Genomic DNA, 27,552 nt, shown 5'->3' on the forward strand with positions numbered 1-27,552 from the left:
GTCCCGAGGGGTGGCTTCATGACATTAGGCCTCTCATGTGAACAACAAGTGTTGGCAGGTATCACAAGGATGATGAGAAGTTGGACCGTGACAAAACTAACCGCCTTTGTGGGCCGATAGAACATTTATGTTGTCATTCTTTCAAATATATATATGTGTGTGTGTGTGGTTCGATTGCATTATTTCATATTGTAATCTGAATACCAATTAGCTGGTGTCCCTTTCGCCCTTCTTTTGATTTCTAGGTCGCGTATTGATCTCCCATGACTAGCAAGCCTCCGCTCATCCAACATGTCACTCTGTCCCGGCAAGTTATCGACCCGGTTGGGCGACGGTAAATTTAGCAGAAGTACAGTACTTTGCCGTCTTTACCCGCGGTTGGACCTCTGCCCGGAACGTGTGTGTGGCCCCTCCTTACGTGGGACATCACAGCCTCTGCCCTTAAGCCGTCACAATTAAGCTTTTGGGAGCAGCGCCGGGCGGATCACGTGACACCCTTGAGCGGTCAGAGACCTCCTGACACACACACACACCGAAACGGCTTCTGTGTCACTTTGGCTTGGGAAAGAAACTGAGATGATGGAAATGTCTTGTTTCCTCCCTCTTTTGATTGTTAGTTTCTTTCTTTCAATCATTTGATTTACAGTTTGCATAGGCTGCACGCTACATGCCACCTTCAAAATAAGCAGCAAACAACTGCCAGCCATGCACTCGCGCAATCAAACTTAAACAACAAAATAAACGTTTCTCCCCCTTTCTGCTTATATTTATTTCCATCTTCTCCCCTCAATCCCTCTCTATTTCACATTCTCTTTTCATTCCCCAGTTCCTGCCTTATTTTCCTTTCTTTTTTTTTTTTTTTCTTCTCATAACTTCATTCCTTTCTTTACAGGCCCCGCTCTGTCTCTCCCTCTCTCGCCCCTCCCTCACCCGTCTCTCCCGCTGTCAGTCTGCCAGCAGCCCTGACGGCCTCTTCGTTCTCATCCTCTGCCTGGAAAAACAAGGTCTAAAGTTCAAAGCTGCTGTTGTGGTTTGGTAGCAGGAGAGGGAACACGAAATGGGGGTCGAAACCCATTTGAATATCATCAGGGATGGAATTTTCATCGAATTAGACGTAGCATTTCATTTTCGCGCTTGTGAGTTAGCTGAACAAAACAAATTTCCCATACTTTTAGGGTTTATTTGTCCAATCCTAAAGCCTGCAAAGGGTTGACTAGTGAGATGAGGGAATGAAAAAAAGATGTTTGTACGTATACAAAAAAAATAGTAAACCGCTATGAGAGGAGGCGGTAAAGGTTCAAGCGGATAGGGAGCACTAATCACGTGCATTGTAACGGCAATATTTAGCCTGCTGTGAAAATGAACTGTGTGTACTGTTTTTCTTTTGGTTTTGACGGACTGATGTTTTCCATGCTCCTGCCACTGTGATGTAGCGTCCTTAACATATCAAACATTTCCACGTTGGAATCGGCACAAGGTTTGTGTGTTTCTCAGAGAGAGAAGATGTATAGAGGGAGACTACCTTTATCACAGCATAGCTTTCTTCTGCCCCTATTATTATAGGTGTGTGTGCGTGTGTGTTTGCTGCTGTTGTGCCTGTGTGTCAATATGTTAAAAAGAAAGATTAGCGCCTTTTAATGTAGAGTGCATTTGTAGTGCCGTATTTAAAGGGTGTTATTTATTCCGTCAAATCTAAGAATTTGACAGACTAAAATTGTATTTCCGTGAAAATCTTAATGTGCGGATGCGTCCTCTAAAGCCGACATTATCGGAACCTTTTAAAGATAACATAATAGATTATTTAATAATGCCATTAAGTGTGCTGCTGATAACAGCAGATGATTGTTTGTCGGCGCTGCTGCAATTATTGATCACTCCCATACAGGCGAGTCGCAGCAGAAACCAACCAATCACATCAGTCTCTCTGTGTAGCATGCTCCTGCAGCCGATTGGGAACCTCCTTGAGTATATGTCAAAGAACACACTTGAAACATAAAGTCAGAGCTCTCTCCATATTGTGCATCGCAGCTTACAATTAGTTATTTTTTCATTTTATTATTCATATTTTTGCATGAATATGTGCATTCTTTCTTTGTCCTGTCTTTGCTTCTTGTTCCAGTTCTTTTATTATGTCTGTGAAAGTACCGGCCAGTACATTTTTGTTTTCACTGTGTGGTCTGCAGTAGCCTTTTGGTTGCAGAGTTAACACACACACACACACACACACGCCAGTTCATCGGGTCAGCGAGCTGAAACTAAAGCAGACGCATGCTGCTTCTCGTAACTGCTTTTAGAGGGTGGAGGATGTAGTTTGTTAAACAGAGAGGTGTTTTTTTTTATCCATGAACATAAAATCCAGATATGACCACTATTTTCAGCCTGTCTGCGATTAGAGGGACACGGGAGATACCTCTGGACTCCTCCTCTAGTGCGGTTGGAATCGGATTTCTCTTCCCAGCCCAGTCCTTTTTGTCTGTAAGCCGACGACAGGTTCCTCCTCCAGACAGAAGCAGTCGACTCCGGGACGATCACTTGACCCTTTTTTATGTGTCCATGTCGCCAACCTCAAACCACTACAGCTGCACTTAGCCGCTGTGTAAACAAAGCAACGTGAGAGCTGGGAAGGGCTCTGCTCAAACGAGAGTGCTGATCTGTGAAGTCGTGACACGAGGGGTCTAGCCTACCTGCTGGCCTGGCCGTTTATCTTAATTAAGTACTTAATTAGCACTGTAGGACTCCACCAGAAGCCCATTCATGGAGGGAAGTATGCAAATATCAATGTTCTCTTCTTTGTGCCACACAATTTAGACGACACTGAAATATGCTTCAGTATTAAATCAGCAATAGAAATGTCTGCGTGTTATTTATGATAATGTGCTCAAACCTCCCACAGCCAAAGACAAATTGGAATTTGGTCAAAACCATGGCATCTGTTGTAGTTTAGCCCACCACATGTTGATTTCCTCCAATTTACTTTTGAACGCTTTTTCCTCCTCAAATAAACGACAAGGATCTGTTTCGTCGTTTGTACCACGGTGCACCAAGTCTTTCCACGGAGCATGTAAACAAGCACATTCAGGTCAAGGCCACCAGATGCTCGTTAATTATCAGCCCTGGCCTGTTGTAGTGTCAAAATGCCCAATCCCGGCGATGCAGTTTGATGGCACTGCGGCAGGTGAATCAATACGTCGAGTCCACCTCGCGCTCAATTTAACAGAAAGCCTTGCACGCGGCCATGCGCGCACACAGAAGCAGGGAGTCACAGCAGAGACGGCACACTAATTCTTCCGGTGACATGTCCTGTCTTCCTCCTCTGTGGTCGGGAGGCCTTGTTGTTTTTAGAGGATTGGTGGGCTGCGTGGGTCCTGCAATCTGGAGCCTCAGGTTTACAATAGGAGAGAGGTCAAACAAAGGGCACAGACGAGGGAAAGGAGAACATAACAAGAAGGCCATGTGACGCTTTGGAAGGAGGTACAACCTGTTCTCTCTCTCTCTCTCTGTGTGTGTGTGTGTGTGTGTGTGTGTGTGTGTGTGTGTGTGTGTGTGTGTCAGTGGCACATAGTGTCTCAACCGATCAGGATGCAAATGTTGCAGTAAAATGGAACATGCTGCAACCACTCAACCACAAAGATGCATGTTTTTATCTATTGTTGTGTCTCAGAATCCTCGCCTTTTTTGTAATCTCATGCTTGTCAACCATTATTTGCATAATTACACTCTGAAAGTTTAATCCTTTATTTTTGTCATTAATATGAGGTGGAAATGTGTTTATTTTTTTTGACACTTTTCCCGTATGTGATGCATTGCATGTTTCATTAAAGAGCCCCCAAAACATGTTTTTACACCTTTCCTGGTGTTCTGAAGCCCCGTATTGACCGCTACATCCTGGTCCTACTGTATAATGGATGTAATTATGTTTGGGACCTCGAATGGCTTCACTGCTGGACAGGCTTGGCTGAATTTTTGATGCATTTTCTGAATTGCATACTCATTTGTGTGGGAACCAAAAACAAACTATTCTCCCTCAGTATGTACTGCCAAGTATCCTTCAGTGGATGTTTCTTTAGCACTCTGCGTGGCGATGGCGTCTTAATGGTCTGCCTGACGAGACCGAGTGTTTTATATGCTCTGAGGGGGTATTCTGAGTTTTTGCACGATGGAATGGCACTCAGCTGTTGCACTGCTCGCCGCCTGGGCCAGAGGAAATAACATGGGCATCAGCGAAAACCCACCGAGTGGCCTCTGCCCTGATTATCCCTCTGACTAAATGTTTCATCCATTGACATTGGATGGCACTTCTAGCCCCCTTTGCACAGCTTTCAGAAGCAACATGGACACATGGTGTTTACAGCTACAGCGGGGGGGAGGTGAGATTAGTGAAAAGGGGGGCGGGAGAGAGGAGCAAAGGGAAATGGAAAGGGAAGAGAGGGATACTGAGATGATTAATAATGATGCAGAGACTGTTGTTGCCATGGCACCAGCGCTTTGACATGGGCACGAGGGTGGTCATGTTAACCATATTTGTTAGGAAATAATTGTGGTAAACCATATCCGTTATTTTTAAGACCATATCATGGCATTAGTATAATGAGAAAAATCAAATATACCTGTAAAAAAAATATTGGAATTTAGCAAAATTGCAAAATAAATATTTAAATACCCCATATAAAACAATAAATGAATAAATACATTCTCAATATAATGGCCAAGTTCTATGATAGTACAGTAAACAGTAAAAATATGATATCCACATATAGTACGATAACTCGTAAAAACTATTTCACTAGTTCATATCCTATGTCGTACGGTTCATAATGTAAAAATGATTGCTGTAATTTCAATATATTCTCTTATTCTAGTCAATAAATTGTAGATATGTTGTACATAGAGTCAATCACCTAAAAACGATTGAAGTCATGTGACGTGTTCTTATTGCACAATAAGTCAGAAAATGTATTGTTGTGGCGTGCCTCTGTGTTTCTTCACGTCCAAATTAGTGCACAACCAATGAGAACGGTTTGATGCTTTTGTAAGGATTTCAGTTCTTTGATGCCAGAAGTTCTTCTACTGGTCTGACATCCAGACTCATTCAAGCTGCTCTGTTATGCCTCTATCTTCCAGTCTGCTCATGTAAACCTTGACCAATTTATCTTGTGCGTTTCATTAAGTCAAAGTTGTTCAAACGGTTTGACTGTTTGCAGAAGTCTGAGTTTTATGCGCTGTTGACGCGGCATTAGGTTCTGTTGTTGTGTCAACGCCAAGGACTGTGGGCGCAGTGAGTGATGAGAGCAGAAGGCTGTAACCAGGGATACGAGGTGAAAAGTGGAGGGCCGACTTAACAACAACAACAACAACAACAACACGGCCCCACTCCCATGTTGAAAACAAACCACTCCGACAGTGAGCCGGGTAGCCGTGACCCCAGGGACTCATGGAGATAATGTGCAGAGGGACTCCTCTGTCATATAGGGACCCTAAAAATAACCACACATTCTATATCCCGATACTTGGATTGTGCATTTGAACGCATACTATACTACACTATAATGTCAATCCCCTGTTTTCATTTGCCTAATTTCTGAATATAGATTCCTTTTCGAAACTGTTCTCTGGAAGGGACATTTGGTTGTAGCCCCCATAGTGCAATTCAGATATTTACTTACTGTTTATTCGATCAGCGGCTTACTAAGAGCTGTTGGTAATTTCAATAGTGGTGTAGCTACGTTACTGCAACATCCCCATGATGAAACAAGACGCTTAATGGGATTGTTTGGGTCTTTTTGAACAAGAATGTTCAAGGTACTTATCCAGAGTTAGTGTGTTACATCCAAAAGACGGCATCCTTGTCACCATGTTTTTAGTTATTTACTTCTAATTAATTAACTTTTTGAGTGGGTTAAAACAGTAATTCTGCATTTGCAAAACATACACAATATAACAAACAAATCTTAGATCAAGCCAGCAGTAAACCAGTAATTTGCTCATAAGTATTTAGGAGAATACAGATAGATAAACCTGCTTCAGTTACCCAAACGGAATCAGTGAAAATATTATAAATATAGTGTACACTTACTGATATTGACATCATTTTTTTAATTCTTTCTCTAGGTGGCTAAATTACGTTTGGCTGCTGCCCCCGTCCACAGCAGTACGTTGCTTTGCCCCCGCGCTGGTACTCCTGCCTGCGTCTCCAAACTGGGGGCGCGCCGACCGCCATCTACTGAAGGTAATACACCGGCTCAGGGTAAATACCTCATAATACCGCTCTTTCTTAGAGGGAGACATCACTATAACATAGAGTTCATACATTATCAGGTATTGTAGACAACTCGTCATCATAATCAGTTCTGTGCGTATATCCTGTTGTCCTCATACACAGAGATGATCTGAGCTTGGCTTTGCCACAAGTTTGATAAATCACTTCTCCAGTGTCGACACGTGCACTTTTAATGAGAATGGATCCATGAAGAATCCATTATACAGAGCTAGGGTCTGTTTTTGTCTGGCAACGGTGCCTCCTGTTTTAATCCAGGTTCTGCTGGCACGGACGTCATATTAAATGATACCTAAGCACTCAAATAAACATGGAAATTGAGCAAAGTAATAAAAATAAATGGAACAATCTGGGTTCGGTGAGAGCAGGAGCCCTCTGGACATCTCTGGTTCATATTCAGAAAAATGAATCTCATCATTGCTTATGAAATGTTTACAAGCGGCCAACTAATCACGCTAACTTAGATAAATAAAGATGCTAATTATCAAAGTGGCATTAAAAACGAGAGACCAGTGAAGGTAAGCACGTAAAGGACCCATTAGGGTGTTAGACACGTTTTTATTATTCACCTGTTAATGCATCGGAAAGAAACAGGAAGCAAAACAAAACACAGCTGTTTTTGTGACATTGTGTGTGTGTGTGCGCGTGCGTGCGTGCGTGCGTGCTTGCTGTTGTTGTGCTCATTAAGGCGCTTCTCCGCCCCCCGACCACCCACCACCCTGACACACCCCCCCACTCGTGTACACAGGCCGCTGCGCTTGCTTGTAAGCCACACTCACACCTGGCAAAATGCTCATCGTCCATGAAGGTGATCCTGCACCTGCTTTAAACTGTGTTTGTGTCCAGCTCTCCCATATGTGGTGCGTTCTGGGTAATGGGGCCGATCCTTCCCTTGCGCTCTCACCTCCCACTCATCATCCCTTGCTCCTCCAGGCCCATCCGATCTCTTGGTCCTGGTTCTAAGACTATATAAGTCCTCCTTCCACGCACACAAACTCCCCCCCTTCTCCCTCTTTCTCCTCATTTTGCTGCCCCCCCTCACGTGACCTCTCCCTCTCATACATGCGAGTTCACAGTTGTGTTTGTTCACAGGCAAAAGGCTAAACCATATCCAAATCTGACTAACCGCATGTTTGATGTTTGTTGCGTTATGTCTTTTCCTTTTATCTTTGTTTTGACTTTGACTCTTTTTGTGGTTTTAGATTTTAGTGTCGGCTTGTGTCGATGTCTGTTCTAACATTGTGTTTACTGTTCGCTGGATAAAAGAAAACCGATAGCAGTCACTCATTTTGAATCCCCCTGCCATCAACAATTAATAAACTATTTTAAATAGCATGACAACCTCTTTATCAACGAGCGGTCATTTTTTGCGGAGTCTCTTTGCGGGTTGGTCACGTCCATGAGGTCACTTCTGCATATTCGTTAAGATCTAAGCGACGATCCTGCATCGTGTCATTCCTGTGTGACCATGTCGTACAAACTCTGCAAGGGCCAACGCTGCAACCCGCCAATCAATCCTCAACAATACGCATTGTTTTCCTGCCATTGTATTCCCCCCCGCCGTCATCAGTTCTGACCTCTCCCACATCAGACTTCTAACCGAGGATCTGTCCGTAGAGATTAATATGGAGCAGTTCTCTCAAAGGTGTCCCCGTTGGTGTGTGTTACTTGGCTGCTGTTTATTTCATAGCTGCACAGCCAGATGGTGAGAGTGTGGAAAAATGAGCACTTTCATCGGGGCACTTTTAACATATCGGTCATTTCTAAGCCTTCTGCAAACAGCAACTTCTTTCTGTCATCAACTCTCGTTCCCATTAACATCAACTTCATTGTGTGTGTGTGTGTGTGTGTGTGTGTGTGTGTGTCCTGAGCCAATAGCTGCGAGGGTCAGTCTCCAGCTGTTGATGGCACTTGCTGAATATGCTAGTAGCCTGACACCTGTTTGTATAAGAAGAGGGAAACACACACCACACAGGAGCCAGGTCGGTGAAATTTACCTTCCTCCTCTTTTTGTTGGTCCCTCGGTAGTGATGGAGCCCATGACGGTGACGACGTCGGTGGTCGGACCCGAGGAGTTTGACCGCAACGCCCCGCGGATCTGCGGCGTGTGCGGGGACAAAGCGACCGGCTTCCACTTCAACGCCATGACGTGCGAGGGCTGCAAGGGTTTCTTCAGGTGCGTCTCAGAACCCCCACCGCGTGGAGTGTTTTAGTGTGTTCAATGATGACATTAAATGTAGTTTTTGCGTTGTGAGGTGTTCTCTGAGGTTTTTTTTTTTCAGGTGCAGGAGTCCTCGTTATTTATCTATAGTCTGTTTACACTCTTTGATGTTATTTTTTATTTCTGTCAGCATGAATGTACATTATTCGGTGGGGTTCAGTCTGTTTTTTTTGCTCTCTCACATTCACTCACACGCACGCGTACTTTTTAACATAAATCAAGAATTTTCAGTATCCGAATTAGAAGCCATTTTTTGCCACATTTGTTTACACATAGAGGAATTTGACTGCAATATAAGAATAAATAAATGAAATAATAGAATAAGATGAAGTAAAATATATAAGCATGAATTAACAATATAAACAGATAAGTTAAAAACGTATGTATGACCATATGTTTCCATGCTGAAAGAAACCACTGTGCAAAAGTGTCGGGGATGAAGTATTTGGGTCAATAGGGGACACAGACTTGGTTCAATGAGAGAGTGTTTTTCAGCGAAATTTCACCAGCCAAAAGGCAGAAGATGGCACCCTTCAGTCTTGTAACCATCTGGTAGAGAGTTTTTATAAAGTGTATGTACAATATACAGTATATAAATTGCTCCCTGCGTTTCTCGTGGTGTGATGCTTGCCTCATCTTATTGTACCGTTTCCTTCAAAGGAGCATTCATGTAACTTGTTCTTTCCCCTAAAATACTTAAGTGTAAGTGTTTTTTTATTCAAATTGTGATGTCATCGATGCGCGGTGGAGCCTTTGAACCACCACCAAGTTATGGATTTGCTCTCACACAGACGCAGCATGAAGCGCAAAGCTGCCTTCACCTGCCCATTCAACGGGAGCTGCACCATCACTAAGGACAACCGGCGTCACTGCCAGGCCTGCCGCCTCAAACGCTGCGTTGACATCGGCATGATGAAAGAGTGTGAGTAGACCTTTCTTCTGACCTGCGGGGGTCTAACAGTGCTGCGGCTGATGTCATAACGCGCACGAGCATTTTTTATTTTTCGCTGTTATTTTTTGTTAACAGGGGTTTTGATTTCCTAACCCTTGAGTACCCTGCTGCCTCTTGACATCCTTTGATGTCATATTAATTTGGCCATTTGAAGCCGCTTCTGTGTCCGGATCAGAGCTTGGCTTGAAACCTGCAGCCGTTGCTGCACTAAATACTGTTAACTCTGGAAACTCAGTTTTCACTTCCTGTTTTCCTTTTGTTGCGCCTCACCAGTCCCACATTTTAGCACATAACGACAGTCAGAGGAGAGAAACCTTCCAGTGATTATTTTGTCTAGCTCACGTAATAGTTTGGAACTCTCTTCCTTGCCTGGAATTAAATCAATGCATTATTAAAAATCTACCGATAAAAATCTTTTTTTCAGGGCTGCTCTTTTCTTGGTACACAATTAGGCTATGACTATCATTATTACAACTAATAACAGATTTTCATGGATGACACTAACTTCGCTAACTAAAGTAAAAAGCTCAATTTATTTGTTTGTTCAATTTTCAAATTGCTTGGAGACATAAGGTTAAAACCACTTGCCACGATAACATTTCATGTGATATTTGAAGACAATGTGGAACCCCAGCAGCCAATAGAATTGTAAATCGATCCGTTGTGAGACAAGGAGACAGTCAATAGTGGTTATGCATAAGGCAGGCAGTACCATATGGCAAACTCAGGGTCAAATACACACTGCAAAATAATAATTGGTGTGATTAAACTTGCTTTTAATGGAGCCTCCCATCACCAGTGCTGTGAGGATAAATGTTGGTTATGCGTGCAGTACCATAGTGTAATATAGGTAGTAGTCGTTGAGACGGGAGAATGAGACATCGCCAAACCCCACGTTAACCCAAAATGACACTTTGTCACAACCGATTCATAGCTGTTGCTTCATAACATGGATGCAAAATAGCGTGCACTGAAATATCAGCATAACCGTGGCAAGTCATAGATGACAAGGGGACAATTGACACACAGAGAGAGAACGACGGAAGGAAGGAAGCCGCAGGGTTGGAGTCGGGGGGAGGGGGGGGGGGGGGTCAATGTGCTGCTCAACACAATGAGCCTCTTTCTTTTGTGTATGCGTGTGTGTGACACAGGGATGATGCAGGGAAGGGTTGAGACTACCGATAATCCCAGAGCTGATCACAAATAGACACATGACATTGGAGTGTCTACATTGAGAGAAAGAGAGGACGCATGAAACGCTTTCTTTGTCTCTCACCGTCGGCATTCAGGTTCCCGCGGGCTGAAGGAAGTCCACTGTCTCCCCCGAGTGTTGCAGCTGGCCTGCTTGTCCCCCACAGTGTCTGTGCCCCCACTCCTTGTACAGTAGTAGGCCGGTGTCTGGAATGTTTGTATTGACTGCCAACTGCAAGGGCTGAATTGTTGCAGGGAGGCTTGCAAACTAGCGTTTGACATTAAAAGCACAACTTCACATTATTAACTCTTATCATGCACTGCAAATCCCACAGGTTACATTATGGAAGATGTGCCACAAACACGAAGTAGAAAAATGAATCAAATCTGGGTTCCGTATTTTTTTAATTTTATGATGTATTCATGTACCGTTAATACATGTCTCTGTTTTAAATGCAAGATGGCCTAAATTCATGAGGAGGAATTACAATACACTTCCTGTCTAAAAAAGACCTCCCTGCTTGTGTATGTGAGAGCGTATGAATTTGCATGCATTGCTGAGTGTGCCTGCTTTTGGGCGGGGGGTGTTTGTAACAGGATTCCAATCACAGCAAGGTTTCTGAAATGTTTTGGCCTTTTAGAGGATTTCATTCCCATAGTCAGTGCCTTTCAGTAGCAACCCGGCTACTCCTGCGGTGCTGCCCTGCATTTATCGCCCTGATTTGTATTCGCCGTCCTCTGAGCTTTTGTATTCTGTCTCTTGACAGCGGGAAAGACTTTTCAAACCACAACCCTACCCCCCTCCTCAAAAAACAAGGGCTTAGTCCACAAAATTATTTTTTCTCTATTTTGCTTTGCCATCTATGGAGAGCTGTGTTTGATGTGATGTCCAAAGATGGATGAGAATCAGAAAGCAGAAATTTACATTGTTGAAAATGAGCTTTCTGCATTTTTCTACTTGGACCCTTGCTATATTCGTTTTAGCAGTTGGTCAACCAGCAAAATAGATGCAAACAAGGTAAAGATGAGGTGAATGAGAGTAAGACTAAGGACATAAAGATCTGTTTTGCGATCATGCGCCCCATGATCTGTTCATACCCCTACTTTACTGCCTCCACCCACACTTCTGTCATGAGCAATTGGTTGAGCTAGATAGCTGTTCCTTGCGAGTAATTGTTGTTGGCATATAGGAAATTCTCATTCTGATAACGAACCTATAGCAGGTAAGTGTTTCGCTAATAATACGAAGCAAAATAGATTGCATTTACTTAATGAGTGCAGTCCGTTATCTTATCGCTAATGGCCATGAGAAAGGAGGTCAACGTTGGTTCCGATCAACTGCTGGAAGATAAGAACGTCTATAAGCATCACTCGCTGCTGGTAAGCCACTTTGCGCGGCTCTCTGCATGTGTCGACACCCTGGCGCCCGACTGACCTGCATTCACCTCCTGTAACATCACACTCTCAGGCCAGCAATGGAGGAAACGATTGGCCACACGCCAAATCCGGCTTGACACATTTCACACAGAGTCTGAGCGGCGTCCACTGTGTTTAACCGGCCGGTCGGCTGGTTAATGAGTGAGCCCGCTGCGAGCCTCTGGACTCGCCACAACGAGGCTCTGCCTTTCCCTTTTTGTCAGTGTCGCTGGCGTTACAGGGGTTAACCAAACACTCCCCACCCGCCTTCAGTTTGCCTTTCTTGTCTTTCTTCCTGTCTTCTTTTCTTTGCTGGTCCCTGCACCACATCGCCACACTTAATGGGTGACTTTCCAAAGAGCGGATATTCTTTTGGTGCACTGCGGCGCGTCTGCAAAGCACAGTGGGGTTGGTCAAGATTTCTTTTGATGGCCTGTTGTTTGGGAAGAGCCCTGCCTTAATGATGTCGTCCCGTCTGGGGAACGACCGGTCCAATCATGTCCCTGGCCTTTCAGAATAGCTGCTTTGAACAAGTCTCTGCCAAACTTTGCCCAAACTGTGCCCGTTCATGGTGCTTGGCGCTCCATGCGCCGCTGCCCTCACCGCGGAGGGCTTGTCCTCGGCAGACGGCGTGGACATTGGAGCGCAGCCAAGGCCTAATTAATGACGGTGGATTCAAAGAGATGAAAGCCAAGTAAATCCTTTGGTTAACTAAGCGGTCCGAGTCATTCAGCCCCCCTTTTTAAGCCTGTGTGGCCAAACGGTTGTTGTCTGCATCAACACATTATGCAGTTACGTAATGCTGCTCGTGGGGTTGCATTCCAGTGTGTAATCACTGAAATTCCATTTGAAATCTGCAGCTTCCAGGAAAACAACCAGTATTCCGTATGAAGGTGCTCGGTCTGTGCGCCAATTCTTTTCGAGTCATCCATTCCCTCCAATTTGTTTCATAAATTAATTACAGTTAATATAAAGCATGTATATATTTGGTTTATGCATTTCTTTAATCAGAATATGAACTCTGTTGAAAAATGGGTCGCTCTCTTAAAAATGGTGCACACCATATACAAGTAAAGTCATTTCTGCTGGAGCCAAATGAAATGTCAATTTGGTACAAATAGTGAGAGTGTCTCTGCTGTGGCCAGACAGGTCATATGTGCACGTTTTGTGACCCTGTGGCTCTGGGCCTGTCTCTCTTTGCCAGTCATGATGTCCGTCGGTCTGCGCAGTCCAGCAATCGGTTGCTGTGGCAGAGAATCAAAAAGGATTATCCATGCCCGAGGCATTCTGGGGTCAGTGCATCGCTCCGTCAGTGGCGTCAGTGTTAGTAGTGTGCGCTTTGTAACGTTACTGAGCAGTATTTCTAACTTCTGTTTCTTTGTTTACTCTCTGCTATTAAGGGTGCCGCGCAATACTGACAAAGTAAAGCTGTGTGTAATTCGTTTTCTGGATAGGACATGTGCTTTATATGGTGCATCCTTTTATTGGTTCAGTGGTAAATATTTGTAATGAATACATACATGTAGTTCTGTAGTTCTGCATTCTTTGCCCAGTTTCCTGTGTACTCTTACTGTTATCAGATACATCAAACACTGATTACGCTTCTTTTGTCTGGACTCGAAACTGTGTGGTTTTTGTCACCGCCATAGCGTCGCAACAGCGCATGATGCGAACACAAAACCCTACAGATTTGTGGTTAAGAACTAAATTAGGTCCAAGTTCAAAGATGGGTGAGGTCTGTACACGAGCACCAGCAGAGGAAAGCGGTTTGTTTGCTGCTATATCAAAGCTCTGACTTGGGCACATTTATGGTAATCAGTAGTTAGTCTGCGTGCGTACACTCAGTGTGTGTGTGTTCCCTCAGGTTTTTCCTTTTATAATAGGCACATATTTAAACAGTCTATTTCATGATCTTTATAATCCTATAACTCAATTAATACAATAATTAATATTGTATAGAAATGTTTCTGTTTAAGTAATAAACAGACGGTTTTGTTTTTGAGGTATTTAAAAAAACATACAAAACAATATGAATTCTTTATCTACAGTGCAGTGGGTGTTAAAAGCCAATAGAGACGGAACTAAATATGTTGCAATCTATAATAAATAATGTGTTGTGAATATAACATTAAAAAGCAACGTAATGCTCTAAGACATGTGGAAGTGGCACGCAAACCCAAGCGCTCCCAAAAGATCCTCTCATCTCATCTCGTCCTAACGGAAGACAGACACTCCGACCGGTATGTCGAATCCATTGTGCAGCCGCTGCAGCATGAATAAGGCAAAAGGCACGTTAACACCGAGCATCGGCACCATCAGAAGGCAGCAGACACAACGCGTTATTTCTGCGTGCCGAGCTCACGGGATGTATGGTTCATGTGAGTTTTGAAAGCTAACTTTGTTCATCTGATGACAAGAAGCGCTTTGTTATTTTTTAAGTCACAAACCATCTTAAAATTTGAACTGTTTATTCCCTCTATCGCACCCTAGTTCATGATTTCGGGATATGAATTTTACTCCTAACATAATTTCAATTGCTTAGCGGACACTTAATAACAATAATCCGTTTTTGTTAAGGTATAACATAAGGATGTTTTTCTTTCATTGTTTCCTTTTCCCCTCTAAAACTCATCTTGATAGAGTACTAAAAATGTCCCCAACCATTAAATTCACAGGATGTTCATGTACCAATGATTAAGAACTACCAAAATTAATATTAAAACCCACTACCCACTAAAATTGTTTTACAAAGTTCTATTTTAAAATGGGATAACACGCGTAAACGAGATGCTATACAAATAAGGGATGTCATAATTTTATGTTTAACTTTTGGTAGAATGAATATTTCAATAAAATCAAAAACCTCATCTCAAAAGGTTTATTGCAGCCTGAACCACTTTTGGTTCTGAAAAGTGAAGCCACTGTAGAAGGGCTTTGAACTAACCAAACAAAGTCAATGAGAAAAGGGCTTTTCTCACTTAGTTGTCCGGTGTGGGAGTTCTCGCTGATTTTGAGATTGCGACGGCTAAAATGCAGAGCTACAGGTTTCAAAACGGCAATCCTTTAACCAGGGGTGTCTACGTCCACTTCCTGTACATATGCAGCATATGGGCCCAAACAACAGCGCACTCAAAGTGTCTCCCACAAGCGATTCATTACTTTCCTGTGCGTAACAGTGTAATGAAGCTAGTACAGAGAGAGTGAGGTGTCACTATGCTCTGACACCTCTTGTCTACATGTGCATGTGTTACATTTCACTAGATACACAATCAGAGGAGCCCAGATCTATTGCACCGTGTGATACTTTGGCTGTTAAAAGCTTGCTGTCTTTAGGTTTTAAATGATTTAAAGCAAAGTATGTGTCTTATGATAATCTTTACTGATTTGCCTTTTTTCCGTTTTTTTTTGCACGCTTTGTCCCCATTACTTGTGAATTAATGCGATGTGTCCGTGCTGGGGGGGTTGCGTGAAATGTTTTTGAATGTATTCTTCGTCCCATCCTCTTTCACAGTCATCCTGACCGACGAGGAGGTTCAGAGGAAGAAGGACATGATAATAAAGAGGAAAGAGGAGGAGGCCGCCCGGGAGGCAATGAGGCCACGTCTGAACGAGGAGCAGTCCCAGATCATCTCCAGTCTGGTGGAGGCTCACCACAAGACCTACGATGCCTCCTATTCCGACTTCTCCCGCTTCAGGGTTAGTCCAGTACAAGGTTTCCTCCTCCTCCACAGCCACACTCATTTTACTTATCACCTGTGCGGTCCAATTCCCTTTGTTGTCCACCATGAATATGGGTGCAACACCTCATGACGTCATACAACAGAAGGGTGGGTTCCCTGGAGCACAGCATTGGACCATAAAACTACATTTTCCAGGAAAAAGCGAATTGATACAAAAGCAGCTTTTCTTTCAACGCAAGCTTTTTAAGTCACAGTGTACATTTTATGTATTTTCATGGTATCGCCCTGCTGCCATAGCAACTAAACTCACTTTGTGGATAAATGCTTACAGACTGAGTGAACAAAAAAACAAGTAATGGTAGACTATAGATACCATCTGCTCTGGTTTGCCACATCATGACAGACTTTCCCATTCTCTTGTTTAGTGTGTGTCCATTACTGTAATTGGCAATATAAAGTATGTATCTGTCCTTACTTAATTTATACCATGACCACTGAAAATTCCTTTTTTGGTTTGGCTGGATTAACTTTTAATGACTGGACAGTTTATCCTATGACCGCAGGCACGGAGGGCACCAGTGAGGCTTGGCTATTAATCTTAGTACCCGTAATGTTTGTGTGTGGAGTGTGCTTCAACCTCGACAACCAAACCCTGAATGACTGAGTGACTCAACCTTGTTAGCTAGCCCCTGCCTGTTGAACTAAATGTTGCCTACCGACACGGCAACCGTATTCAATGTTCTAAACATAGGGATACAAATGCGTTCTACATGCAAATTCAATATTTCATATACGATTACATTGAGTTTTGTGGTTGTGCTTAAAGTATCATACATATTTATAAATAGTTTCATGCTGCAATCCATCTATATTTTGGTTTCTTTGGCCAAAACCATTAAATGCAACTGTCAGTGGGATCACTCCATCTGCTGTCACAAATTAGGCCAGGTGTAAAGTATGAGGGGGGCCTGGTGCTCAGACCCATCTGTAAGCATAGACCAAATTGTTTGTATAGCTTTGTGTTTGCATCACACGCTTCCCACACACAGAAATGTACCCATCTGGTGAATTGTGGGATAGAGGCAAGACAGGTCTGTAACTGCAGCCATATTTACTTCAGCCCATCACGTCAGCAGTTGTCCTCTGTGTATGATTTCAAATACTAGCAACACACACCAAAGGAGGCGTTGCGTTTTCTTTCTCCTCGTCACAAACTCGATACTTTCAGGCAACGTTCTCACTGCGGACGACAACCGTTGAGTCATCCAGATTGAGAAGGCAGATTGGAAAGAACGTCTCGAACACCTTTCCTGTTATTTATCGGCTTTAAGTGGCTCTAGCACACACTGTGCCGACAGATCGTAAAGTGTGAATCTTTTCAAGATGAGGCACTCCACTGCCACCGTAACAGTTTAATAGTTTTTACAGCGATGATGTAGGTTTGACCGAGTTGGCATCAGTTTACAGCACATATGTCAAACGCTGCGGCGTCCAGTGTGGCCCGCCGCTGGAGTCCGGCTGACTTGCCGTCTGACTTTGCTATTGTGAGAATTACATAAATAGTTCCCCACGCATGCACGGTCACTTCAGCTTTTTCCATACGATTCATTTTGCACGGCTTTACTTTTTATGAAAGACCGCCACGGTCATTTCTCTGCCGTGAACTTTTCATTTGAGCCTCAGTGGAAACAAAAATACAACACTTAGTTCCAGGTGGTATTTAGTTCAGTATATCAGTTATCTCAGCAGGACTTCCTTAAACCTTGAACCTCCTTGAATAAAGTACAATGACAACAACTCCAGATGGCAACCAGCACAGTCTTCCAAGTAACGTGGGGAGGATGATTTGGACCTGGTCTAAATCCCCCGTGGAGCCCTAGCAGTGCATTGAAAATGTGAGTGTATTACTCTGCAATATTAATATTTTTGTTTGTGTGTGTGTGTGTGTGTGTGTGTGTGTTCTCTCTAACAGCCTCCGGTGCGCGAAGGGCCAGTGACGCGCAGCGCCAGCAGAGCAGCCTCCCTTCACTCTTTGTCTGATGCCTCCTCTGACTCATTCAACCACTCACCTGGTGAGTCCTCCTCCTTGTATGTTTTATGCTCCTTGGTTAGCTTCAACAAGGACACGTTTGTGAAGGACCGTTAATTTACAAAAGCGCAGGGATAAAAACAGCAAGCATCTGCCTGCTTGTCGAGAGGCAAAGTGCCAGTTAAAGCCAATTAACCGTCTACGTACATGCACAGTCGCAGCTCTCTGACTTAGCAATGCCCTAAATGGAAAAACGAGCACATGGGCTATGCATGCATCAGTGTAAGTATATTATTATAAATATCTACACACGTTTCATTTTGGAGGCAGAACTCCACCAGGTGGAACATGTTGAAGTACGACACCTTCTGCTGTCCTCGTGCACTTTGCTGTGCTCTCAATCATTTGACAGCTTTTAGGCAGGACGCTTTCCAAACCGCTGTCTTTTAGGGACGCTCGGTGGTCAGCTCCGGTGTGCCGCGCAGGGTAGATGTCCAGATGAAAGTAGCCTAGCAGCTACCAACATGTTCCGGGTCTATCCGTCCTAAATTGGTCCTTCTGCACTCATCCCTGTTCTGTTTGACACATGGAGGGATTCCCCCGCACGGTTCTCTGCTGTTTGTTTTACTTCTAATGCAAATAGCTCTCGTGCAGCAGTTTTGTGTCAGGGGTCAACGCACACTGATAAGTAAACAAAGTTTATGTTAACTGCTTAAAATATTTTAGCACGTTAATCTCTGCCACAGTAATCTTATAGATTAATGCTTTAACTTTGACAGCCCTAATTAATATGTATATTAGTTTGTAAAATAAATATATTTTGAATTCTGTGAGCTCACCTTGTCTCATAATGACGTCCTCAAACAGAGTCTGTGGATACCAAGATGAACTTCACCAGCCTGTTAATGATGTACCAGGATGGCGCCAGCAGTCCAGACTCTAGTGAGGAGGACACAAAGCTCTCGATGCTTCCCCACCTGGCTGACCTGGTCTCCTACAGCATCCAGAAGGTCATTGGCTTCGCCAAGATGATCCCGGGCTTCAGGTACGCTCAAACGCACGCTGAAAATGTTGTGGCGTGCGCTGGATAATGCCCTAGAGTAAAGCCGTACGTTTTCTATTGTTAAATCTGAAACTTGAAAATAAAATATCTAAAAAATAAATATATTTGTTGCAGTATAGTGGCTCTAAAGTAGAGTCTGTCAGCACCATTGCAAACAGCCGGCCACAATACTGGCTGCTTTCGGAGGTGAAGCAGTACTCAGGAATGCAAACTCTATGACAACAGCATGTTAAAAACCCCAATACGTTAACGGTAAACCAGCGTCCTTACAACGCGCCAATAAAGATTTTCTCTGTCATTCCTAAAACTGCCTGCCCAATGTTGTTGTATTTTACAAAGACGTCACTCCGAAGAAGTCCTCCAATTTCTATAGTTCTATTCATTGGATTATCGTGTTTTGATAAGTTCTAACTAACTAAGTTTTCTTTCATCAATATAACTTGTTTTAGTGTAGGCCTCCCTTCATGTGCTGTGAGCAGCAAAGCAGTTTTTTGACAGCGGTGCAAGTTACCGTATTTTCGCGACTATAAGGCGCACTGGACTATAAGGCGCACCTTCAATGAATGAATTTTAGAACTATTTTCCTATATAGGGCGCACCGGATTATAAGGCGCATAGAATAGAAGATAGTGCAGTAAAACGTTTGACTGGGGTTGCGTTATGCATCCACTAGATCGGGCTGTGCTAAATCAAACTTTATTAAGCGTTCTGAAAACTCTTCACTCCCATGGAAACGTTGTTCAACGTTAATGTGGATATTAACAATATCTCTGAACCTCCCACTTTTGTTCTTGATTAATGAAAACATTCTTGGCAAATGCCAAGTTTGATCCATATATATGGCGCTCCAGATTATAAGGCGCACTGTCGTTTTGAGAAAAAAATGATTTTAAGTGCGCCTTATAGTCTCGAAAATACGGTAATTTTCTAAAACACCAACAAATCTGGTTTGAAGCGGAATATTTTCTTTGATAATATCATGTGCAGAATTTCTGAAATGATCTATCAATATCTAATAATATTGGTTTATGAGATACCTGCTTTACCTGCTTTGAACACAATTAATATATTTTAAATGACACTGCTGTTGCAAACTTAATCAGAACTGCTGAAGCTGACCTTTACCTTGGATGGACTAAGAAAGGCTCTCATATAGATGTGCGTCATCACTTATTATCCTCTGGTGCCATAAATCACAATCTGGCCACAGTGAAAAGGATTCCTGATTAAACCTGCAGCTATCTGCTTCACGGAGTCCTCCTGGTAATCATTTGTTGATCCCCCAGTAGCACTCACCAACCGGCTAGCGGCCTGAATGAGCTCTTTAGCCACACGCAGAGCAGGCGGAGCGGTCGGCCACCTTTATGCGAGGCCATTGTTGGGTAAAGCGAGATTCTATTATCACTCCCAAACAAACGAGCACTGGAACAGGCTGTAGCTCTATGGATGCTTGCTGCGCTGAGAGTTAAGTTTCTAGATGTATGCATGTACACGGGCCGCGCAACAAAAGAAGAGCTGAGACCCATACTGGTGTGTACTGCACATGTGTTTGTGTGAAACAGAACAATAATTGTTGACGTGCCCGCGTTGCATTTCCCTACATTTAGTCCTGCTGCGGGCCTCGTTGCAGAGTCTTTGTGGTATTTGGGAATAAAGAGTAAGGGAGTCTGTGGTTACATTACCTACGGGATACTGCTAACGTATGATGTTTACTACACCTGCGGTTAAACACTCAAGCACCCTAATTATTCCCCGTTCAAGATACATTGAACCTCAAATCTGTTGACTTCAGGATAAAAAAAATATGTTGCTCTGGGTCCTTTTGTTGGAAAAGTGTTGTAGCTATCCAAAACGTGACTATAATCCCCAGCATATGGCAATTAAAGGCAACACTGTTTGAAATTAAAAATTACATTAAGTTTCAATTAAAATACCTTTTCCTTAAATATTGCTTACACCTGTTTATGTCAGTGGGTGAGATACTACTACACCCTCTGAAAGTTGTTCAGTGTTTCATGAAGCCAAACATGTTTGAATTGCAAAATGTACATAAAATTACACAAATCCTTTGCATCCAGGTGCAGAAGGCGCAATAGTGATGATTTTAACCCGGCCTCCCAGCCTGGTTTTCGGCCTAGGAAAATAACTTAATGTATTTGTTTAGAAGTGCGAATACTCAAATCAGGTAAACATTTACTCATTAACAATAATACTAAATCTGTGACTGTGTTCCAGAGACCTGACCGCAGAGGACCAAATCGCTCTCTTGAAGTCGAGTGCCATTGAGATCATCATGCTTCGTTCAAACCAGTCATTCAGTTTGGAGGACATGTCCTGGAGCTGCGGGGGGCCGGACTTCAAATACTGCATCAACGACGTCACAAAGGGTCTGTCACATCTCACTGTTGTTAGCCAAACTGAAGAGGCATGAGTGGGTTTTTTTCTTCCTTTTACCTGCAGAATGACTATGTAAATACTACTTAAAGCTATGCTATGCTAGCTGCTAGGCTACTTCCAACTCGACATCTAACGTTACCCTGTGCAGCACACAGTCTGCAGAGGACCGCCACTGTGTCCCTAAAAGACTGTGGTTTGAAAACGTCCTGCTAAATGTGGGGACATTGTTGGCACACAGCCGTTAAATGATGGAGAGTTCAGCGCAAAGTGCATGAGGACAGTGGGAGTCGCCGCAAGTTCACCATGTTCATTAAAAACAACATTGTAACAACAACATTCATTAATCGCCATTAACCAAACTATGTGTGCAACTAAACACTTGCACACGTATTCCATATTTCCCACAAAGGCTGCAGCGTCAAGCACTGCATTGGTACAACGTGCATGTGATTTTTTTTCTTTGTGCTGATATAACGGGGCCTTATGTGATCAAACAGAAACAGCATGGCACACACACACTGCTTTTCCACGCACACTTGGTTCATCCCTTATGGGAGCAATAAAGCATTCACAAACATACACACCCCTTTTAGTCACTCACACATACAGGGCACCAGCGACTTCTCTCCGTCCACAATGTATGAAGATATTAAAGGGGTAACGGTTGTCCCTGTGTAAAGCACGTTGCAAGCTGCAGCACTGATGGTGTGTTTTTGTGTCGTCCTCCACCCTAGCGGGTCACACTCTGGATCTGTTGGAGCCGCTGGTGAAGTTCCAGGTTGGACTGAAGAAGCTCAACCTGCACGAGGAGGAGCACGTGCTGCTCATGGCCATCTGCCTGCTCTCCCCAGGTACCACGAGCGTTGTCTGCTTTGATCTGTGTGTAGGTGGATCCCCAGTTCAGGATTTCCTTTCTTCTCCCATTTCGCCAAGATCTCACACATTTGGTGAAGCATGTTTGTTAGTGAACAAAACGAGCCCTCTTCAAGGCTGGGCGATGACTCACTCCTCCTCTCAAACACGTTGAAGACTCTTAAGTGCCGTTGAGCTTCGATTAATTCTGCTGTCTACGGCCTTCTATTAAGAGAGAAACATATTCAAGCAGAAAATCTGATGTATTCATCTCCAGTAGAAAGAACAGGGACAGATCATAAGTGGCCGGCTAGCGTTTCAGAGATCGGAGTGAGAAAAGGTGATGTCATAACCTTCGCAATAAAACATATTTAATGTGACGTGTGGGGCCATGGCCAATCAGTGTTGAGATGTCTACAGCGTCTTCATTTCCCCTCCAACAAATCATCTTTCTTTCCAAACTGAAGACACCGCTTATACTGTATTATTATTATTATTATTATTATTACCATACATGTTTTTGCGCAATCTATGATCTTGATCAGAGCAGTTTAGACTTTTGGTCAGAATAATCAAAATGCCATAGTCATAAAAGGTTGACATCATACTGTGTGGATCTGGTGTGGCGGCCAAACATGGTTTGCCACAATCTGTTTGTCTAAGAAAGTCAAACTGCGCCTAACCTAATATATATCATAGATTATTCTACATTTGCTCACTTTTTGGATTAAATTTGACCCTCAAAAATCCTAGGGGCCATGTTAAAATCAATTTTAGTCAAACGGGGGGAATGCCAGGGAATGCCTTAAACAATAAATAAGCCAACATTTATGTTCTACATATACACACAACCAAATGAGTGTGACACATGCCAGTATGTAGGCACCAACCGCCTCACCCCTATCATTCGCACTAACCGCCGAACCCTGGGGGACCGAGCCTTTGCCATCGCCGCCCCCACCCTTTGGAACTCACTCCCACAGCCCATTAGAAACTCTGACTCACTACCTTCCTTCAAATCAGTGCTCAAAACCCACCTGTTCAAACTAGCTTTTTCGTAAACCCCCTTTTTTGTTTTTTTCCCCCATGTAAAGCGTCTTTGAGTGTCCAAAAAAGCGCTATACAAGTTCGATTTATTATTATTATTATTATTTAATAATGCAGGTTCCCCCTCTCCTTTCCTCTGTGACCTGCCCCATAACCCTCAATTGCAGACCGCCCCGGCGTCCAAGACCACGGCCGCGTGGAGCAGCTGCAGGACCACCTGTCGGAGACCCTGCAGGCCTACATCCAGGTGAACCACCCCGGCGGGCGCCTCCTCTACGCCAAGATGATCCAGAAGCTGGCCGACCTGCGCAGCCTGAACGAGGAGCACTCCAAGCAGTACCGCTCGCTCTCCTTCCAGCCCGAGCATAGCATGCAGCTCACCCCGCTGGTGCTGGAAGTGTTCGGCAGCGAGGTGTCATAGCAGAGGAGGAGGCGGCGCGCTCGCATGCACACGCACACACGCACACATACTGATACCCCCCCCCCACACTCCTCACAGCCCCCGACCCCCGAGAGAACCCCAGCCCTGATGCACCTGGGCGCAAAGGAGAAAGATGGATAATCTGATAGGTTCATCGTCATCTCGCCCTGCTCCAAGTCCTCCCGACCTCACGGAGCGAGGCTCAGACGCCCGGACATCTGGATTTATGGATTCAATATGCCCTCAATACTATAACTAGATTTTATTTTAACGCCGGATCTGCAAACACAGCGCCGTATTAAATCAAGCAGATAGCCTTGACTCATGGACATCCGCAAAGGACTGACAACCCCCAGTCCTCTCTTCGTCCCTAAACTCTTTTCTTCCCGTCAGCATCTCTCAAAGCTCCCTCCTCGTCCCCGGACATCCCCGCTAGATGCCGGCCATTTATTTTTCCCAAGTGAAGACAGCTTGCTGGATGTGACGGTGGCTGCGTGCGTCCCTGCTACCACCGTCCTCAGGACATCGTTTGTCGTTGACATGGTGTTTGATGACTGGCGAGTCTATTCGCCGCGCCCGCCCTCGTCAGGTAGAGAGACGTCGGCACAGACAAGTTGGGTAGATATAAACCAGTGTCGACGGCAGAGTAATCAAAACGGAGAGCAAGCTTCCTACCACAGGAAGTGAGCCCGGGGTGTGTTTAAAGAGAGGTGTCAGGCGGTCAGCTGACGCAAGGAAAGGGAGTCTTGGGAGGAGTGTTTCAGTGCGGGAACGGTCAGAGGAGAGGTGCGATTTGGAAGGGGGACTAAAAGGAGATGGGATTCAATTCCCTGTTCCCTGTTCACAAGACAAGATGGAATTTCACTAAACAAGAATGTATGTGTAATGTCATATAAATATAAATAATATGTATAAGCTGATATATAGATATATATCCATATAGATATATGTGTAAGAAAGATAAACATGGTTGCTTCCGCGGAAGCAAATAGTTTTGAGTGTTGTATAATGTAGAAGGCCCCTCAGCCGTGTCTGTGTGTGTGTGTGTTGTCCTTCAAGACTAATGCACACACACAATAGAGCGCTGAGAAGTGTGTGAGGAGTCCTATTTGTGTGATTTGAGAATATTGATGGACCACAAGGGGGTGTGTGCAGGCGCTGGGCCGAGGGCCTTTGGTGCAGTGAAGCACTTTTTATTTTCTGGGACCTGTGAATTTTTTAGGCTGTCACATGCAAACACGACGTCATGTTTCGCGGATACTGACTATCCAAAAATATATCTTTTTATTTCCAGCTGGTTAGATTGCTGCTAAGACAGTTAGCGATAGATAGTTGGGCCGAAACCAACTGCCGGCTGTCTGCCTCAGGGAAACGTTTGTCTGGTGATGTTGTGTACGTGGTGTTGATGGTGTGTGTGTGGCGTAAGCTTACAATCATAAGACAGAGATTGTGTTTTTTGAAGCTCTAGGCATCACTGTGATCCGTAATCATGCTAAATAACAGCAGAAGTAAGCTAAAGTGGAACTTTTTTGAGATAACGATAACCAAGATTTTCATTCCGAAAGGATTCAAACCTTGTATATTAAAGGTGATCATTGCTTCTCCTTCCCATCTAATGGCTAAAATACATAGCCAGCAATTTGTGTTCAAACACAGAGTGATTAATATCAGCCTTAATTTGTATTTTTTTTTCTTTCTACAGAAGGTAGCATTGTATAGTTGTCAAACAATTCATAGCCTGTAGTGTTTTTAAAATGAATACCATAAGATGTTCTCAACAGCTGGGCAGTCATAAAGTTATAAAGTAACTTTTATATCAAATGTAAAAATGTAAGACTCATAAAATTTTTCTTTTTGTTACATCTACATCACTTCAACAGCAGCCACATAAGCGAGGTTTAGGATGTTGCTCTGCGGCATCACTACATATCATGTCACGTCTCAGCCAACACAAGTGCATGCTCACCCCTCACGTGGGCCTGGATCACCCCCTTGTGGACAAACTGTAAATACCACTTGCTAAGTCTGTACATAGTTTAGAGATTAATGTTGGCATAATAAGAGTTGTTGATGACGGGATGCCCTTGGAGATAGGGCACTATATGCAATCGGGAGATGGACTCTTTAACGTTGCGTTTAACTCGACCGGGCAGAGTTGTGCGATCCTGGTCCGGCTGCAGAGTTGTTTCTGTTCGAGATCCGCCGTAAAGGCTTTTTAAAACCGCCCAACATTCCACGTATTCAGATTCCAACAATTTCCCAAAAACAAAATACTAAAGCCGGTATGCGTTCATCACAAATCGACGCACCTGAAAAAGCTGGTTTAATACCAACAGAGGCCCAAGAGGCCCAACCCCGCGTTGAAGGACGCTCTTCCTCGTGCAACAACCAGCCCCGGCAATCTGATGTGTCGTCATGGTTACGGCCTCATGTGACCGAACATTCCAAGTCTCGTTCCCCATTACTAAACAGCATTGTGAGAATCACAGGGTGATTTTGAAGTCCCCCCCCCCACCCCATTCCCTCCAACCACTCTGTGTCTTTACCAGGAAGCGTCCTCTCTGTCCGTTTCCAAGCTTATGGATGTACATCTTTTCTCTTTCTGAAGTCTATCAATAAGCTTTCAACCATTATACGGTTTATTCATAATATTTTTTATTTTTGGTGAAAATCTTGGTTTTTAGTTATTAACCTCATTTTCTTTTGGTTCTTTAAGATTGTCAATATGTGTCCGTTTGCTGTCCCCAGCTATTGCTCTGTATGCTGCACTGTGGTGAAGCAGAGGTGAGACCTGGCGACCTTCACAGTGCAAAATGGACGAGCTCCACCTTCTCTGTTCTGTCGATTTCAAGCCAGCAAAAAAACGCCGGGTTTTTATTTTTTTGGGGGGGGGGTCAAAGAAATCAAAAAGACAATGCGGCCTTGTTTCACCTGGAGCTGCACACTAAAGGGGAAGAGAACACTGGAGATAAAAAGGTGGTCCCAGGCAGGATGTCAAACCCAATCAAGGAATCCTGGACTAACAGCATCTTCTTCTGCAACAGCCTATTATCACAGCAGGATTACTCTTCATAGCTTTAACCGCAGCCGCTCAGGCTCTGCTTTCGGACAACTGTGGTGCCCCGGGGGCTGATGGGAACCCGGAGGTTTAGTGAAACAGCTGCTGTGGATTTGGATTGGGTCACTTTACTGTGGGTAAAAGCAGAAGAATGACGAGCCGTCAGAAGACTGTGTCCAATCTTATCCACAATCTCAGAATTTCATTTCTTAAAAAAAAAAAAAGAATCTGCCACAGGCAGACGTAGTGACGTGCCCTGCAGGCGAGCATGTGCAGTGACTGACAAGACGTCGCCTCCTGAACCCAAAGTGTGACATTACCTTTCTCACAACATCTCGTGATCGCAGCTCTTGGAATTTTAGATTTAAAAAAAAAGAAAAAGCAAAAACACATACGATTTATTAACGAGTAGTTGTTGAGATGCATGGGAAAAACTGGACTTTTTAGATTCAACATCTACATCCGTTTGAAAAGGGATGCAGGTTTGGGGCGACGGGGTGGGAGCGCGCTCAGTGGGGCGGCTCCTCTGAGATCGGCCACGCCCACTCAGCGATGTGCGCCGCTCTCTGGCCCCTTCACACCTGCCACCCCTCAACGCAGGTCAGCAGCACCACCTCAGTAGCCTTACTCATGGAAACCTCCGTCAGATACCTCAATACTTTACAGGATAACGTTTCACTACAGCCTTTAAGGGAACCAAACAAACAAACCCACACTACCGATCCCTCTCCTCAGCAACTTTTGCCCACGTTTTTTTTCTCCTTTTTGAGTCAGAACGTACGGGAAACTAGTCGCACGTTGTATAAATTGTATAGATTGTCCGGTAGAATCCTCTCGTCTGTAGGTGTGCGTGGATCCCGATGTTTCCACGCGTTAGCCGGCGCTTTGCTCACGCTGTGCTCATCTCTGCCTCCATAAGTGTTTGCTGTCGTCTCTCTGGCTCCACAAACG

At 44.0% G+C, this 27,552-nt stretch overlaps 1 protein-coding gene across 4 annotated transcripts in view; it reads left to right on the top strand.

Moving 5' to 3' along the window:
* LOC119222279 (vitamin D3 receptor A) overlaps window positions 1–26,828 on the top strand; it is a 49,283-nt gene extending 22,455 nt beyond the window's left edge. For 3 of the 4 annotated variants that reach the window (XM_037478783.2, XM_037478784.2, XM_062563258.1), the window contains exons 3-11: window positions 6,109–6,226; window positions 8,303–8,450; window positions 9,287–9,417; window positions 15,566–15,750; window positions 17,707–17,806; window positions 18,631–18,808; window positions 21,062–21,213; window positions 21,958–22,074; window positions 23,290–26,828. In XM_037478783.2, coding sequence (XP_037334680.1) covers window positions 6,109–6,226; window positions 8,303–8,450; window positions 9,287–9,417; window positions 15,566–15,750; window positions 17,707–17,806; window positions 18,631–18,808; window positions 21,062–21,213; window positions 21,958–22,074; window positions 23,290–23,543 — 1,383 coding nt within the window. In that variant the 3' untranslated portion in view covers window positions 23,544–26,828. The remainder of the gene's footprint in view (window positions 1–6,108; window positions 6,227–8,302; window positions 8,451–9,286; window positions 9,418–15,565; window positions 15,751–17,706; window positions 17,807–18,630; window positions 18,809–21,061; window positions 21,214–21,957; window positions 22,075–23,289) is intronic. The other variant, XM_062563260.1, reaches the window with a different exon arrangement.
* The last annotated feature ends 724 nt before the right edge of the window (window positions 26,829–27,552 follow it).

The sequence above is a fragment of the Pungitius pungitius genome, chromosome 1 (genome assembly GCF_949316345.1).
Source record: "Pungitius pungitius chromosome 1, fPunPun2.1, whole genome shotgun sequence".
NCBI lineage: Eukaryota > Metazoa > Chordata > Actinopteri > Perciformes > Gasterosteidae > Pungitius > Pungitius pungitius.